This window comes from Phyllobates terribilis, unplaced genomic scaffold (assembly GCF_046119375.1).
Source record: "Phyllobates terribilis strain yellow unplaced genomic scaffold, ASM4611937v1 Scaffold_3__8_contigs__length_932513732, whole genome shotgun sequence".
Lineage (NCBI taxonomy): Eukaryota > Metazoa > Chordata > Amphibia > Anura > Dendrobatidae > Phyllobates > Phyllobates terribilis.
Genome location: NW_027362763.1, coordinates 165,304,361 through 165,322,845, shown reverse-complemented (window position 1 = coordinate 165,322,845; position 18,485 = coordinate 165,304,361). Strand labels below are relative to the sequence as shown.

Sequence of the window (18,485 nt, the reverse complement as noted above, 5' to 3'; positions counted from 1 at the left end):
ACCGTGTCAATTCTTTTAGCGCATCATAAACATGGCGATTTAAACAGCGTTTTTCCTGCAGAAAAATCAGCTGCAAATACGCAACATGTGCACATGGCTTAGCAGAGTGGGGTTGGCGTATAGGGGACATTGGGGAGACTTCCATCAAACTATTTTGCATAGATACAATCTGGGATGTGAAGGAACAGATAATCGAAAACCTCTTTTCGTGGCGGTTTTAAAGGAACGATAATGCGATCGATAAATTGAATTCATTTTCTAGAATCCAGTCACCCGTGTTGTACAATTGTACATGTGTCTTCGGAAACTTTCTGAACGGAAAGTCACATACAATGAAATTTCCTCGCTGCTAATTGCTGTCTTTGGCCAACATGTGGGTTTCTTTAAGGGTTATAAAAGCAAGAATGTGTTTTAGGCTATTAAACATACCACTGTTATTAGTTCATTAGTTGTCCTTGAGAATTTGAGAAGAAGGAAAAAAAAGAAAAAAACAGTTAATGCAGTAATGACTCCCTAGTGTGAATAAAACATATAGCATTGTTGACATTGTGCGGTCACATTCTCACTACATTAAGAGACGCGCTCCTACATACGGATGAACAGTTACTGAAGCTTTCAGCTGTGTGCTACAAACATTAAATAAAAAGTGTTTTCATTTATAATGTTCGGTATTTTATACAATACAGAATAACAAATGTGAAACCAGTTTCTCCAGTAGTATAAAAATCCATGCCCAGCTACCATTTCTCAATTATATGGCTCATGTAGTCTTCTGTAGGCCAGCGTACTTGGTCCTCTGCCTCATCCTTGGCAAAGGCCTCGTTGGACCGCTGGAGAAGTCTTTCTTCCCGATTTTTCTTTCGTTGCTCCATTCGCTCTACCTGCCTCTTAAATTGATATCGCTGTTGGAAGAGGTCCTTTGCATAGTCGTACAGTTGCATGTCAAGATCGTTAAGCTCTTCGATCCTTTGGATAGTGCCATTGTCCAAGTCAACCCCACCAGCTCGAGTGTTGTTGTATTGCATGAAAGGCCTGATAAACTTCAAATTAAAAGTCCTCTCAAAGAGATATTGAGTTTTTCTCTGGAACTCCGTAAGACCAAAAAAGGACATATCCTTCAAGTTCTTTTTGGCGCTTTCCAGAAGAAGCTGAGCTCGCTTCTTTTCAGGAGTAAAGGACATATTATAGCAGCCTACAAGACTGAGGTCCGCCAACATTCTCACCTGCCGATTGTTGGCCAAATTGTAAGGACATTCCATAAACTCCTGCAAAGTGCATCCTGACCAGTCTGTCCCTTCATAGCAGGATGGCAGCTCCTCTGGTGTTGGTGTCCTTCCATCACACATGTGAAGTGAGGTCTTCCAGGTGGCTCCTCGTTGGACATGTCTCCATTCACTAAGGTACCTTGAGACGGGATCTCTCAACAAGGTTATATAGTAGAATTTCCTGAAGATAAAAAAAAAAAAAGGAAACATTCAGAATATATCAGTCTACAGTACATGAACAGTCAAAAAATCTTAAATATAGGTCGTTCCTAGATATCAATCTTGCAAAGTCAGTTTCACATAGTCCGTGTTCACGGTCAGTGCTCGGGTCACAATACCCTGTTCATGTACCAGGTCTCCTGACCTGAGCAAACTACTTCATTAACGCATGTGAGATAACCAACTTAAGTCAGAAGATCCAGTTGTTGGGCCGGACATTTTAATCAGAGCAACGACTGAACATGGACCGTGTGAAACCATCCTAAAGTGATGCTTCTTTTCCATACAAATTAGCTCTCCTTCAGAAGAAAGACTTTTTTTCTCTAGTGATACTTATTGAAGTGTAGGTACCCTATAAATTGATTTCCAACTCTTTAAATGGGTCCTTCAACAGGACTTCAGAAGTTAGACAAACCAGAAACCCATCTCTAGACCAAGTACTTGCTTCCATCAACAAAGTGAAAAAAAAGTGCAATATGCCAAACACAAAGATGCAGTCTCCAAAGAAATAAGCCCTCAAATCTACCCCAAACTTCTGAGCCAGAAGCCCAAAGTAAGGGTCTAAGGTAGGTGTCCATCCTTCACTCAAACTTGCCCCTCATCAGTACTAAGCAGTGCATGTGTAGACTTCATGATATGCCTTTAATACAGCTGAGGGGGTGCACCGATCCTAGTTTAGGAGATCCTCGTAAAAATTATGGAGTCTTTTAGGTAATATTTAATGAGAAAAAAGGTACATAAATGAGCTCTCCTCTATAAGGAAGAGAAGCATCTCACTAGTGCTGCCAGCTATTGGAGATAAAGGCTTGTTAAGGGGTCTGACATTAACTTAAAGTTACCACTACATTCAATTTTCTTCCTTTCATGGGATGGTTCATTTGCATACTTTTTTCCCATGGAGCTGTGTCTTGTAATATGTATTTTTAGATGGATCTGCTAAATAGAGCGAGTACCCCCTAGATATCTATATTCCTACAAATGTAAAGTAAACACGACAAACGCAGACTGCTTCTTGCTAATGCCCAAATTCATTTCTGTGCTGCTTATAAAATGGGGACGTTGTGTGCTCCCCTATGCAGTATTCTCGCTATAAGAGGTGACGTTGTGTGCTCCCCTATGCAGTATGCTCGCTATAAGAGGCGACGTTGTGTGCTCCCCTATGCAGTATGCTCGCTATAAGAGGCGACGTTGTGTGCTCCCTTATGCAGTATGCTCGCTATAAGAGGCGACGTTGTGTGCTCCCCTATGCAGTGTGTTCCCCTATGCAGTATGCTCGCTATAAGAGGTGACGTTGTGTGCTCCCCTATGCAGTATGCTCGCTATAAGAGGTGACGTTGTGTGCTACCCTATGCAGTATGCTCGCTATAAGAGGTGATGTTGTGTGCTCCCCTATGCAGTATTCTCGCTATAAGAGGTGACGTTGTGTGCTCCCCTATGCAGTATGCTCGCTATAAGAGGTGACGTTGTGTGCTCCCCTATGCAGTATTCTCGCTATAAGAGGTGACGTTGTGTGCTCCCCTATACAGTATGCTCACTATAAGAGGTGACGTTGTGTGCTCCCCTATGCAGTATGCTCGCTATAAGAGGTGACGTTGTGTGCTCCGCTATGTAGTATGCTCGCTATAAGAGGTAACGTTGTGTGCTCCCCTATGCAGTATGCTCGCTATAAGAAGTGACGTTGTGTGCTCCCCTATGCAGTATGCTCGCTATAAGAGGTGACGTTGTGTGCTCCCCTATATAGTATGCTCGCTATAAGAGGTGACGTTGTGTGCTCCCCTATATAGTATGCTCGCTATAAGAGGTGACGTTGTGTGCTCCCCTATGCAGTATTCTCGCTATAAGAGGTGACGTTGTGTGCTACTGTGGCACCCCAGGGGTCTGGTTTCCACAGTAACAGCAATGTTATGTCTGAGAGCAGGTGGGAGGTCTCTTGGTCAGGAATCCTGTGCATGCCACACCTCCTGCCCAGTCCTGGGAGGGGAAGAACTTCCCCTATATAAACCTAGGGCTGAGGCAGGGTTAGTGAGTAGAGAAGAAGTAGAGACAGAGAAGAGAAGCAGATCTAGGAAAAGAACATCAGGAGCTCTGTGGGAGCAGTGCTATAAGGACTCAGGGGCTGGCAGCTGCAGAGCTCGCCCTGACTGAGAAGCTATCACCGGACCCGGAGTCCGAGGCTGTGGGGACTAATCTTTACCCAGCAGCAGAAACCGCCCGGCAGGGGATTTCAGGTCCTCTGGCCAAGAAACCCGAAGGCACGGTCACACGCGTGGGACCAGCACCGCCGTCGTGGAGCGGACGCCACTAGAAGGCCCCGAGTCACCGGCCATACGGGTGAGCACCACACGGTACACTCAGGGACGTGGGCTACTTATACCCGCCTCTAGCAAGGTAGCCAGAAGAGTACAGTCAGTTTGGGAGGCCTACAACTCCGCCTGGCCAGGGGAGATCCCATCTGCTCAAGGACTGACCAGGCCCCGATCGCTAGCCAGTACTCCGGGAGGGTCTATCTTTATCACCAGTAAAGACCCTGAATTACACCGCATCGTCTCTGAGTGATTCCTGCTACCCCCATCATCCACGTCGGCTGCCCTGAGGCCATACCCCTCCCGTTGGGGGTGATACCATCACGCTGCACAATCCTACCACCGGCCTCAGCGGTCTGCCCTGCAGCGGCAGCTCCTTCGCTGCATTCAACGGGTGGCGTAGTCGTCCAACATCTACCGCTAATACAGCGCCACTTAGTCTGACTCCCTGGGCACGGACCGGGTCACCGCCACGAGACTACAACCCTCAACAGATCCGGCTCCGGGTAAGCTCCCGCGTGCGCAACGCTGCGCGACACAGGCCCAGGGGTGCGTCAACTTTTGGCGTAGTCGGCAGGATCTCGTGCCCGCAACCACCGGGTACTGCGTGCCCGAAAAAGACTGTTCAAACTTACCTGTGGTGAAGATTCCCGCCATCCGGCGCCATCTTCCGCTTCCTTCCCGCCATCCGCGAAGTTTTCCCGCCATCCGGCGCCATCTTCTGCCTTCTTCCCGCCATCCGTGGAGTTTTCCCGCCGTTGGACGCCATCTTGAAGACGCCGCGCGGGAAGAAGAGGGGCGTGGACTCCGAAAGCGCGCGAGAACTGAAGCCCCGCCTCACGTCCGGACGTTGCGTAAGGTCCTGGAAGGAGCCCAGCAGACGCCGACGTCACAGGAGCGCGACGGAAGGTCCTCAACCCTGACGATCCACTGCGGAGCCGCGGCCTACGGAAGAGGATCATCGCAAGGTAGGCCACGGTCCACTAGGGGGGAGAAGGATGTCGGATACGGAGGAGAGCTTCACCGCTTCAACCCCCGCCAGCGCCACCGCTGTTGCGGTCATGCCTTTCACCATGCCCTATATCCCGGGGGCAGCCTGGCTACCCCAGTACTCAGGGGAGTCACATACCCTGCATGACTTTAGAGAAAAGCTGGATAGCCTCTTCCAGGTGTATCCCCTCACAGAGGAGCAAAAAGTGAGCATCCTGGTGGCCCAATTAACCGGGGCAGCCCAAAGGGAGGTAAAGTCCTGGCCACCTGGGAGGAGGACTGTCGCAGAGATACTAACCCGGCTGAGGGACACCTTTGATACCCGCACCTCAGCCGAGATCAAGCTTAGATTCTACGGGTGCAAACAGCGGGCACATGAGAGTATAAGGGACTATGCCCTGAACCTACAAGAGGCCCTGAGAGCCATTAAGCAGACCGACCCTGACGGAGGGGAGACCATAGCCATTGTATCCCGGGATCACCTGAAGAAGTGTCCTGAACAGCTACGGAACCCTGAAGAGGAACAAGAAGACCATCGACCCGTAGAGGAAAGGGAAGATATGGTTAGTACTGTGCTCGGAGACTTCCCTCGGTCCTGGACTCAAGTCAATGGTGCAGTTGTGGTACCCGTCCTCACGTTCCTCCAACCAGCATCCCAAGTGCCTACGGAGCAACAGGTAGAGCTGGAAGAGCAGCCGGTCCAGGAGGCAGAAGACTCCACACAAGCAGAACAGGAGGATCAACCCTCTGCTTATAGTGAGCCTGCCGTACCCCTAGTGAGCCAAAGAGCCGGTAGACAGCTGCCCAGTTTACCCTTGACAGCTCCTACACCCTGTAGTTCAGGGCTAGACAGTCAGCTCCGTAGGTCCACTAGGGCCACTAGAGGCCAGTTACCCGCACGTTGGAGGATCTAAGTGTTTAAGTTATTTTATTAATGTTTATCTGTTATTGTTGCTTGTGTATAATTTTGTGTTTCTAGTTATTAACAGGAGTCTTTGGTGGATTTACCGGGAATCCTTTGTGTATAGTTGGAGCGTAACCCAGGACGGACTAAAGACTGTTAAGGACTCGGGGCAGGACAGACCCCTACCTGGTTACGTCTCCCTGTTTTGGTGAAATGGACACCTTGCTTTGCTTCAAAAACTGCACCCGGTTGCGGACACGCCGTGACCATCTTTATATGTTTTTCTTATTGTACTATTATTGTTTATACCTTGTTATGTTTAAAAATATGTTTAGTCCCGGAGTACTAAATTTCACTAGGGGGGAATGTGGCACCCCAGGGGTCTGGTTTCCACAGTAACAGCAATGTTATGTCTGAGAGCAGGTGGGAGGTCTCTTAGTCAGGAATCCTGTGCATGCCACACCTCCTGCCCAGTCCTGGGAGGGGAAGAACTTCCCCTATATAAACCTAGGGCTGAGGCAGGGTTAGTGAGTAGAGAAGAAGTAGAGACAGAGAAGAGAAGCAGATCTAGGAAAAGAACATCAGGAGCTCTGTGGGAGCAGTGCTATAAGGACTCAGGGGCTGGCAGCTGCAGAGCTCGCCCTGACTGAGAAGCTATCACCGGACCCGGAGTCCGAGGCTGTGGGGACTAATCTTTACCCAGCAGCAGAAACCGCCCGGCAGGGGATTTCAGGTCCTCTGGCCAAGAAACCCGAAGGCACGGTCACACGCGTGGGACCAGCACCGCCGTCGTGGAGCGGACGCCACTAGAAGGCCCCGAGTCACCGGCCATACGGGTGAGCACCACAAGGTACACTCAGGGACGTGGGCTACTTATACCCGCCTCTAGCAAGGTAGCCAGAAGAGTACAGTCAGTTTGGGAGGCCTACAACTCCGCCTGGCCAGGGGAGATCCCATCTGCTCAAGGACTGACCAGGCCCCGATCGCTAGCCAGTACTCCGGGAGGGTCTATCTTTATCACCAGTAAAGACCCTGAATTACACCGCATCGTCTCTGAGTGATTCCTGCTACCCCCATCATCCACGTCGGCTGCCCTGAGGCCATACCCCTCCCGTTGGGGGTGGTACTATCACGCTGCACAATCCTACCACCGGCCTCAGCGGTCTGCCCTGCAGCGGCAGCTCCTTCGCTGCATTCAACGGGTGGCGTAGTCGTCCAACATCTACCGCTAATACAGCGCCACTTAGTCTGACTCCCTGGGCACGGACCGGGTCACCGCCACGAGACTACAACCCTCAACAGATCCGGCTCCGGGTAAGCTCCCGCGTGCGCAACGCTGCGCGACACAGGCCCAGGGGTGCGTCACTACCCTATGCAGTATGCTCGCTGTAAGAGGCGACATTATGTGCTCCCTTATACAGTATGCTCGCTATAAGAGGTGACGTTGTGTGCTACCCTATGCAGTTTTCTCGCTATAAGAGGTGACGCTGTGTGCTCCCCTATGCAGTATTCTCGCCATAAGAGGTGACGTTGTGTGCTCCCCTATGCAGTATGCTCGCTATAAGAGGTGACGTTGTGTGCTCCCCTATGCAGTATGCTCGCTATAAGAGGTGACGTTGTGTGCTACCCTATGCAGTATTCTCGCTATAAGAGGTGACGTTGTGTGCTCCTCTATGCAGTATGCTCGCTATAAGAGGTGACGTTGTGTGCTCCTCTATGCAGTATGCTCGCTATAAGAGGTGACGTTGTGTGCTCCCCTATGCAGTATGCTCGCTATAAGAGGTGACGTTGTGTGCTCCCCTATGCAGTATGCTCGCTATAAGAGGTGACGTTGTGTGCTCCCCTATGCAGTATTCTCGCTATAAGAGCGGGTGTTGTGCACACTCCTGGGACACAGTCTGTGTACATACGACACCCCCCATATGCTGCTCTGAGCCAATGTCTCTTCGGCTGGCACCATTCTTTTCCAACCTACAATTAAATCTTGGTTCGTCTCCCAGTTTCTAAGGCTGGTGTGTAGCTGGGATTAAATGAGCCATGATACTCTTCTTCTGCCTTTGAAGTGAAAAGGTGAGGAGCTGCTTTTTACACTGGATTTTGCAGAACTAACACAGTTATACAACAGTTTAAGTAGTGGAGTGTGGCTTATTGTGCAGCCACTCAGCCTGATGAATGCATGAAGGTGTGCAGAGCCCAGGCGGCTGAAACAGCTCATTTATCAGCATGAAGCAGAGGAAGTTTAAGAGGAGGGGGGTTTACAGAGGAGACAGAGGAAATTAACAGGCGCATTCAACATTATCCATTCTGGCTGCTGCATACAGAGCACGTATACAGACTTGTCCCTTGCTATATGGTTCTCTGAAGGACTTGTTCTAGAGGGAAAAAAAAAAAAAAATGTTTTATACTGTAGATTCTCAGCCCAAAAGATCTCCAAAAGGAATACCAGATACGGCCAACGCAGTGGGATTTGTAATAAGTTTGTTTTTTTTGGTGGAAAACTAGCAAATCTACAATAATTCTGACCCCAAAGGACTATTCACGTTTTGTGATTGCAAAAATGCATCAAATAAAAAAATGTAAAAAAAAAAAAAAAAATACTCAAGCAATACATGAATAAGGCCTAACAGTATCATATAAGGTATCACAATGGCGGCAGCACTTAATTTCTCTTGTTTGATGCCAGTGGGCACAAACCCCAACTGTGGCTCCACAATATACATTCCAAAAACGTGCGCCATTCCCCAGTATGATCAAAGAAAGTGTTTATTCTCCCTTGGGACACATGAGATAGCCGTAGTGTCCTCATTGTAATTAAAGGGATTGTCCAGTATTTATTTTCTGAGGTCTGGAGCTTTAAAAAAAAAAAAAAAGGTACATATTTACCTTCTGGCCTGGTGACAAACACTAGCAATCTCAAAGATGTCTCTCTGGGCAGTCATGTGACATTATGTCAGATGACCACTGCAATCAATCAGTGGCCTCTGATCGGCTGCAGCCTTCTCTATTCTTTCACCCCCTTTAAGTTGGCAGGAGCACGGCCCGTTCAGAAGATACATACCCTTCTTATATTTTCTTCTATAGTAGCGTGTATTTAAAGTATACCGAAAGAAGGGACCATTCATGGGAAAAATACATAGTCCTAAGAAGGCCATGGATGATATAGGGATTCTCTTGTGTGTCACTCTCTGCCCCCCTCAGATGCTCCACTGGGCCAAATGTATACATTTTTATTGGGAGTGCTCTTTTATGCTGTCAAAGCATAAAAAGATATCCCACCACTTCTTTCTCTTAATTGCTTCCATTGCTTTGATCCAATTTTTACTCCTATTATGAGAAAAATATGAAGACCCCTTCTCTGCATCTCAGGAGCACAGTCATGTCCTCCCTCCTCACTGTCTTGTGTGTGGCTATAAGACAACTCACTGCAGCAGAAGCCTCCCCTACTGCCTTGTCTAAAATACGACCAAATATTACTAAGCCTCATCCCCCCTTGACTCTTGGGACGCGTCTTCATCAGGGTACTAGCCGAAAATGGAACTGATCAGCAAGATCATTAAATTAGTCGTCATTTCTAGGTACACAGTTTCTTGCATTGCACTTTCAATAAACTTTTCAGAACAAGCTATCCTATATGTATATAAGAGAAATAACACTTTCTTGCCATTATAGTGACAAACCAGGATACATCTCTTAATTTACAATTGACTCTGAGCTGGTGGGTGGAGACTAGAGGCTATGTCTACCATACACAGTATAACACACAAAGAGGGATTCCTGCTCATCATTCCTTTAGTTAGCACTCATCAGCATGAAGGATATTAAAATAGCAGTACTGAGTAGTGTAGATGTGAATCCAGTTTTCAGGACTTGTTAGAAAGCTCAGCACGATCTTTAAATCTCCCTCTGCTCGTCATACCCCCACTCTAGAATACAATAAAAGGTGTAACCTGTCTCCTCACTGTCCTACAGTCCATCCTGTCTTGAGCAAGAAGGATTTGAGCTACCCCCTCCCCACTCCCACACCAGAATTGATACCTGTCTCCGGAACTTGAGTAGAGAAAGAAGCAGAATTCTCGGAAAAGATCTTATATTCGCCTACACTATCGATTTATGTAAAGTTTGTTGGAAGCACTGTTCTCTTCTGGTTAGACGATACGTTACTATTCAGTCTTTCCACAATGCCTCATGCCTGAAAATTCTCTGGAGCCGTGGAAATTAGATTTACTGAAAAAGGTTATAAGTTAACCTTTTTCATCATTCTGTTTCCAGGTAAACCCCCCCAGTGAGCTAATGCATTTAGTTCCACCTATGGCATTAGGAGGGATTGTCCACCACATAGCGATCTGTATAACTGGTCAGGTTCAGAGTTTCTGAGCTGCTCAACAGCAGAGTGGTTTCTACACATCAATTACGGCGTAGGCTAACCGCAAAGTCAGCAGTCAAAGGCAAGGACTTCATGACAAAAATGTCACTTCTCTTGGGGTCCCATCAACTCCATTTGTCAATCAAGTCGCTTTTCTCTGCTCAACCATAGCAACCTGGAATTAGTGCACTGACATATTTAACAGGTTCTGGGACCTCCTGACCTCATAAAATATACAATACCGAGAGCGAGAGGAGAATAGTTAATGGTGGGAATATTCTCACAAAAGCGTAGCGTCCCTTTTTTTCCGAAAATATTCCAACGCTAAATAATGTTTCCAGTATTTTTTGAGCGTTGCAATACAGTAGTGAATGCTATAAAATAAAGAAATAGACGTTACTTACCCTGCAAACAATTCCCTGTTCTGGTGGTCCTCATGGGCCTGCCGTGGTGATGGCACAACCATCTATTAGCAGGGTTGTCTCGTCTTATTAAAAATGAGTACATTTGCAAGTGTGCATGAAAGGAAAAAGCGGAAAGGCAAACTTTGCAATGTGCTCATTAAAAATCCACTCCGTTCTCAAAGACAGATCCTTTGGTTTACAGTTTGTTGCTTAGAGCACCAGCCACCTCTGCAGTCTAATCAGTGGTGGCAAGTTTCCTAGGCAAGGATCACATACTTGCAAGCAGTTTGCTTTAAAGCTTGTAAGTGCGGCCTTGAAGCTGGCCATATAGCTGGGTCCGGCCAGCTTTAGTGTCTCTGCACTCTCCCAATGCTGCAGAGGCTAAGTTGCCTTTGCTAGCAGCGTCAAAAAGCACAGAGTTCAGGTCAGCGTTACAAACATGAAGCCAGCCCGAACGGTCTACCATCAGAAGTCCACCGCTCCCCAGCAAGCAGGATGCCATTGAGACTGCGGAGAGGTGCACTTCTGAAGGTAGCATCCGGAGACAACCCCTTTAAGTGGCCTCGGCACCCAATTATATTTAAATGTACGGTATATGACTGGCAGTCATCAGCTGCAGCAGTCCTGTGGATGATGGATGGGATCAGCAGGGACCCCTGGATTGGAGGGTTTTCAAGGGTTACCCTACCTACTCTTACAATTCCAGTTCTTAGAAACCAGCAGAATATACTATTTAGAGAATAGCTGATATAAGGATATAATTCCCTTATTAGTAACAGATCTTCTACCAACCACACAACACAGTGGTGGAATATATACCAACATATCCACAAGGACAGTCCTAAGGAATGAGAAAGTAATCCAATAGGCAGACATTAAACCAGTACCACAATGAGGTCACGTCACTCATCGGGGGTTTGTACGTTTTAGCTCAGATCACTTGTTCCAGGCTTCAGTCTCCTCGTTATCCGCCTCCGTCCTCCAACCACAAGTATGTGCTTGGTCTGTGATCACTTTCCTCCATCTACCACTCATCGCCTCCTGGAGACCAGCTTAGTGGCCATTTATTATTGATGCCAGTGGCTTTGGTTGAGGTTTAGGAGGCCGATAGAACTGAATGTCATCTGCTGTGGTTGACCATGATCTTGATTCTTATTGCACCAGCAGAAGCCTGCACTGCCCGCAGCCTATGTGTTTAAACACTACCTGTACAACTCTCTTATGTCAAACTAGTTCCAATTCAGATTTTCTGGACACAGCTGTGGCCACCGTCGTTATACAGTGCTGGCCCCGATCATTCAGTGCCATAGACATTGCATGAAACAGCAGAGCGCATGCAGGACCACCGCTCTAGTAAAGCCCCTGTACAATGGAGAAATTAGGGCCCCACTCTAGTGATGGGCCCCAACCAAACGATCAGACATTCATCAGCTACTCTGTACAACCTTCTTTAATGTCATGCAGTTATCACTTTGCATAGAGTTGGGGGATGCAAGTCACGTCACTCAGCTCAAGTCCCCCATACACACTGGACTAATGTCGGCCAAACTCGCCAATAACAAAGGGTTTGGAAGACAGTCTATTGTGTATGGGCAATTGGTTGTCAGGGGAGTCAAAAACAAGACATGTCTGATTTTGGAATGACAAGCCTCTTGGTCTTCCTGACATAAGCCCTCATGAAAGCTTATTGTGGAGGCCACTACAAACTGTGGGTTACAGGACAATCATTAATATGATCAGAAACTAACATTCTATGAACGCTTATGCGGAAGATCATCCTCCCATGTGGAAAGGGCCTATAGGAATGGCTAAAAAAATCCTTTAAATGGAACAAAAAAATAAAACAACAACTTGCATTTAAGAATTTAGGACCTTATGGCTACTTAAAGAATAGATCTATAAATCTGGGCTTGTTCAGATGCCCATACTAGTTTCCTAAGCATTGTGAAGTATGCCACCGAAACAACCAATTAAGTAGTGCCTACATTTTCCCAGGATTTCATTGCCAGTTGGAACAACTCCTAGTGAGCACCTGTCCACATCGCCTGATAAAGAAAAACCACAAACTGTTCCGCACATGCCAGACAACAGCTGCAAGGTGACCCGGGACTGATTCAAGGTCACAGTAATGACAGGGACTCCTGAACTTGGCAGACACATTTCTATTTGAAACCAAACTAATCAAGTTCCTCAGCTGGAAATGAAGTAGACACAACTTCCCAAACTTCCTTTGCTTGTGCAGCCTTCAAAAATTGCAACCAATTGCGATCACTAACTAGATTTGCATTACAAATCGGGGGACGAGGCCGAGACAAGGCAGAGGGGGCGAGGGCGAGGCCGAGAGAGGGCAGAGGGGGCGAGGGCGAGGCCGAGAGAAGGCGCAAGGGGGCGAGGGGAGGCGCAGGGGGCGAGGGAGGGGGCGAGGGCGCAAGGGGGCGAGGGCGAGAGGCGGCGCAGGGGGCGAGGCCAAGAGAGGGCGCAGGGGGCGAGGCCGAGAGAGGGCGCAGGGGGCGAGGCCGAGAGAGGGCGCAGGGGGCGAGGCCGAGAGAGGGCGCAGGGGGCGAGGCCGAGAGAGGGCGCAGGGGGCGAGGCCGAGAGAGGGCGCAGGGGGCGAGGCCGAGAGAGGGCGCAGGGGGCGAGGCCGAGAGAGGGCGCAGGGGGCGAGGCCGAGAGAAGGCGCAGGGGGCGAGGCCGAGAGAAGGCGCAGGGGGCGAGGGCAAGTGATAGATAGAACAAAGACAGCATGATACAACTCTGTGTGGCAGACAGAGGCGGTCTTGCACATCATTTACAGGCAAAAGGAGCTCTATTCTAGGGCAGATAAGGATGTGGTACAGACACAGCCATAAGACTATGTTCACACACGTTGGGCTTTGCAGCGTATTTTGCTGCAGGTTTTTATGCAAATTTTCAGCTGTATTTTGCTGTACCAGCAAAGTGTCACGCTGTCTCTGTATACTGGAGGTAGGGGGCCTAAGCTGACCCTAAGCTGGGGCCCTGACTAATCCCTCAACCTGGAGGTACTGTTAAAGGTACAGAGGTCCAGGCCGCCAGCGTAACCCCTACCTCCTGAGGATCCCTGCACCTAAGTAATCTAGTCCTGAGAAGGACCCCGATCACAACAAAAGGGGACAAGTAATAATATGCCCACACACAGTACTTAGACGAACGAGACAGTACAAGGGAAAAACCAAAACCACCTTGCATACAAAAACTACACAACTACAACAGAGGGAACACCAACGGGAAAGGAGATAAATGATAAAGCGAGGAAGGGAAAAAACGCTCCAAATACACTTATCTCTGAAACTCCAAATACCACGATCCGCTCTGTTAGACCGCATGAAATGCTTTCACCGACACTTCCCTAACAGACCAGCAGGCATTTGAAGGAGTCTCACTACAGCAGCATTGATTGCAGCTGGGCGAGGCTGGACCTCGTCTAGCACAGAGAGAGAGAATTAACTCCCTCACTGCCGAAAAACACAAAGCACCAAAAAGTCAGCTGCGAGAAGTCAGGCTGTGTAATCGTGACGATCTTCGTGGCGACACACCCGTGACACAAAGTCTATGAGAAACCAAAATTCTCTATTCACACGTTGTCGTTTTTTTGCTGCATATTTTGTAACTTTGCTGTGTTTTTGGAAAATAGAGCATGTCACTTCTTCAGCGTTTTTGCAGCAGAAAATGCACCTGCGTTTTTGCAGCGTTTTTTCACCCATAGGAAGTAATGGGCGGTCAAAAAAACCAGGGCTGTGGAGTCGGAGTCCATTTTGGTGGAGTCGGTATAAAATAGATCGACTCCAACTCCTAAAATATATAATAAATTGGGTACAGAAATTCAATGCAGTTTGTGGGGAATATTTTTTTCAGAAGAATTTGGGAAAGTTATGAAATGTCCTAGAAATGTCTGTCCTATTCCTGATCTAAAGGTCTAGACTTTTAGCGGAGATGAATCTGTGCTACAGTATTTATCACTTAAACATCAGCCATGTATGAGGGAGTCGGAGTTGGAGTTGGTGTCATGGAAATTGAGGAGTCAGAGTTGGAGTCGGAGGTTTGGCTTACCAACTCCACAGCCCTGAAAAAAATGCAGCAAAAAAAGCACCAAAACCTCTGTTTTTAACGCAGCTGTTTTCCTGACAGAGAAAAGTTAGCAGATTTGCAGGAGAAAAAAAAACACAACGTGTGTGAACATAGCCTTAGACCGCTCAGCACTTATTTGCCTAGTGTGGGAGAAGAGTGGATTTCATTAGGTATGCCGAGGTTGAATCACTCTTAGATAATGTCTTTTTTAGGGAGAATAACATAGGGCAGGTGAAAAGCAAGGGGATATCTTATGACCAGTTACCTTAAGAGTACCTGAGACTATAAATATACTCTTAAAAATAGAGACTCCCCCATAAATCTACACTAATGGGTAAGTAATTGGCTCCGCAAAGTGCCGAAGGGGTTAAAAGACTGAAGTGAAAATCCTAGAGAAAATAAGCAGCGACTTTAAAGAAACTTCTTCCATCTTTTGATTCTCAAAGTGTCTGCGCTGATTGCTCATAGCTCTGCTGACGGATGAAGAACATTGCAAAACCAAATATCATACATTTTAATTATGGTGCAATTTAAAGTATTTACTGGGTGTAATGGCAAACATTTGTAGACATGTATGGGGTCATCACATAAATATTCCAATTAAAAGTCTGCAGAGATTATTTAAGGACTGATAGTAATCATTTAGACTGGAAAGTCTACGGTAATTGAAAGATTTCAGTGAATCATAATTAGAAGCAAACTTTTTTTTTTTAATTCACAGTCGAGTTGCAGCCGCATTGTGTCTCCTGTTTCCAGCAATGTAACATCCCATAAGTGAATAGTTCAGAAGTTGCAATCACAGTAGGTGCTAATTATCTCATTTGACTCCGCAGACCTCATGACATCCAACAGTAAGTAAGAACAGATGGAGGAGGAAAAAGGCTCAGACTTGCGATGTGTGTAGCCATCTTTAGAAATAAACAAATGGAGGGGTAGAGGTCAGTCCTCTAAAGTTAATTACCCCTCAAGTGTGTGAATACACAGCCTGAAGATCTCCGAATACCACCAGTTCTTATGAGGTTATTTTTAAAACCCAGCATTCTTGTAAAGTGGAGAACATGAGCACGACCCCGAATGCACCTGGCACCCACAACCCACAGAAGGACTCCCGTACCACCCAGGAACATAATGACCACCAGGATCTCAAGTTCTATCACCTCACAAAACGATATCGAAGATTGTTAGCAGTCACCCATTATCCCCTCAAAAAAGGTAAAGAGAAAAATGCCCTATGCGTACACAAGATCTCTGTGATACAAGGTTCTTGACCAGGTCTACTAACATGTTAGAGGGTAATTTGCGTAATATGTATTACTTTAGGGCTTGTTCACATGTTGCCTTTTTAGCTGCATATTTTACAGTACCAGCAAAACCAATGAGATTTCTAAAATCTCAGACACCCGATACGATTTTTTTCCTTTGCACATTTTCAGCTGCAGTGCGTTTTTTCAATCTGCAGTATGTCAATTCTTTCAGTCATTCAAAATAAATGGGGGGAAAAAAAAACGCAAGTGAAAATGAGTAAAAAATGAAAAAAGTAAGGCAGCGTTTTTCCTACAAAGACACGAATATTTGCAGCAGGTTTTGAGACACCAAAAACCAAACGTGTGCATATAGGCTTACTTCTTCAGGAAAAATTGGCAGAACCTGCTAATATCTATAGGATCGGCCAACAGTTTAAATATAATAGGAAGATGAGCTGCTGCCGGAAGAGTCTTTGCGGAAGTCAGAGATTGTTATCAGCCAGATGATCGTTCAGCAGACAACCATCTAATGTGTGTGGGGCCGACAAATCTGGTCATACACATTAGATTAATGTTGGCCAATCACCATATGTGTATGGAGGTAACTCGGCTTTTCCAGGATGACAAATGTTGGAGGATGGAAGGATCAAGCATGATGGATTTCAACCTGCTCGATCCTTGTGTGCTCAGTTGAAATACCACCACCACCACCACCAGACATCACAAGTCTTTTACGGCCATTAAATTAAAAATAATTTTCCGCCATTTTATTTCCAGTTGAGTTGTGTTAATTTTGGGTAATATACTGGAGCAGTTGCATTGTATGACCTATTGGGGCATATGGCCACCAAAGACGAACAATCTACTCACGACATCTTTGAGAGCCGCTTTGTAACCTGGCTGGTAGAGTGTCCTGCTCCAGATATGTCCAGCAAGAGCAGATTTTGACGAGGGTGCCGCAAGCCAGACTTGCAGAAATCAGCAGGTCCAATATGAGTCTTTGGCGAGAAACCCATTCTCTAGTCCATCTATGGATGGTGTTTAGGTTCTACGAAAGGGCTACCATCAGAAGTCTGAGACACACGCCGCCTGTGTACCCTACATACATATATAGCAGTAGTAGTTAGTTCAAGTTTCCCCTTTCGAATCCACAAATGGATATCACCCTCTACCCATAACGTCACAAACATTACAAGATGCGGCTGAACATCTCAGTGCACACTTGATGGACTAGAACAGTGTTTCCCAAACTCCAGTCCTCAGGACCCCCCCACAGATCATGTTTTCAGGATTTCCTTAGTATTGCACAGGTGATGGAATAATTATCAAGGCATCAGAAAGGGCCATAGGTTTTCTCACCAGTGAAATACTAAGGAAATCCTTAAAGTGGGATTTGTTGGGGGCCGTGAGGACTGGAGTTTGGGAAACACTGGACTAGATGGTGTTTTTGCACAGTCAACCTCTCTATTATAACATCCATCACGCTACCGTGGCTCCTTAAAAACTAAAAGTGAAAAAAAAAAAATCACCTCCTATGCAGTAAAACATCAAGTAGAACTCCAATTCATACAGGTCAATCAGCAAGTGAAGTGTTTTCAGAGATGTAGAAAGAAAATCCCATGGAGACGTTCACACCCGTACTCCTAATTATGGATTTAGCGAAAGCCAGATGTCAAACATAGTTGTGAGATTAGATTATTTTCTGGGAAGAAAGTGTGTCCAAAAAACAAGGGAATGCAGCGCCAGTTGGCTGGAAAGCCTGGGATGAGACGAGCCGGGTGTGGAACATGACAATACGCAACGCTGGCCAAGTGCTCTGTGCAGATCTGCATGAGACAAAAGCACCGAGAAGATCCTCCATGAAACATAACGAGCAGCGATAATACAAATGAGAGTGAAGTGGTTCAGGACACTGGAAATTGGCGAGGTCTAGAGGCTGAACGTGGAGAGAGCAGAACCCAACCGCAGACCTCTCGCTCCAAGTGACTGCATAGCATGGAAGCTACAAGCAGAGAGAGCTTGCAGACGGGAATCTCCGCCAGCTGCTAATAAACATGTTAAGCACTCGTGTCTAATCTGTATACCGCTATTTACAGGAAGAGACCGGAAAATTATCTGCGCAAAGAGATAAACAAGTCACATCTTTACACAGAATAGTATACACATATGTAATGGTGCGAGAGGTTAGCGGAACGAACTCTGACATTTATCACCTTGCCAGTCATCAATCTGGATGAACGGTTTCAATACAACAGGGGAATAGGGGCGATTAACCCTCAGTCAAAAAAACAAAACACAACCTCCTCTTTCAGGCTTTAAACTATTGATTTCTCTAGACCTTATAAGAGAAATCGTGGTACTATCCTGCCAGGACCTTCCTCCTCAATCTCACCACGGCACTACTTGGCTCTGTACACACAACTAAGCAAAAGAGACAGCATAACGATGACCAGCTCTTCACACTGGATGGCAAGAGAATGGCGGGAGGAGGCCAAAAATAGCCGAGTCCTGTGTTCATCTTTATCCGGAAATCTGATTAACAATGAATGGAGTGGAAGTCGAACATGCGCACTCTTCTGCATTCAAGACAGGACTCTGCAGAGCCAAGTCCTTGGTATCGCTGGGAGAATTCTCAACAGTGAGAAATCATTGAAGGGATATTTCCATCTCCAACATTCTATCCCAATATGCAGTAGGTGTAATAATA

The 18,485-nt window shown here is 46.7% G+C and overlaps 1 protein-coding gene across 2 annotated transcripts in view; it reads right to left on the bottom strand.

Annotated features, from left to right (window-relative positions):
• Positions 1–254: 254 nt before the first annotated feature.
• HS6ST1 (heparan sulfate 6-O-sulfotransferase 1) overlaps positions 255–18,485 on the bottom strand; it is a 110,919-nt gene continuing 92,688 nt past the window's right edge. For both annotated transcript variants that reach the window (XM_073674247.1, XM_073674248.1), the window contains one exon: positions 255–1,446. In XM_073674247.1, the coding sequence (XP_073530348.1) occupies positions 738–1,446 (709 nt within the window). In that variant the 3' untranslated portion in view covers positions 255–737. The remainder of the gene's footprint in view (positions 1,447–18,485) is intronic.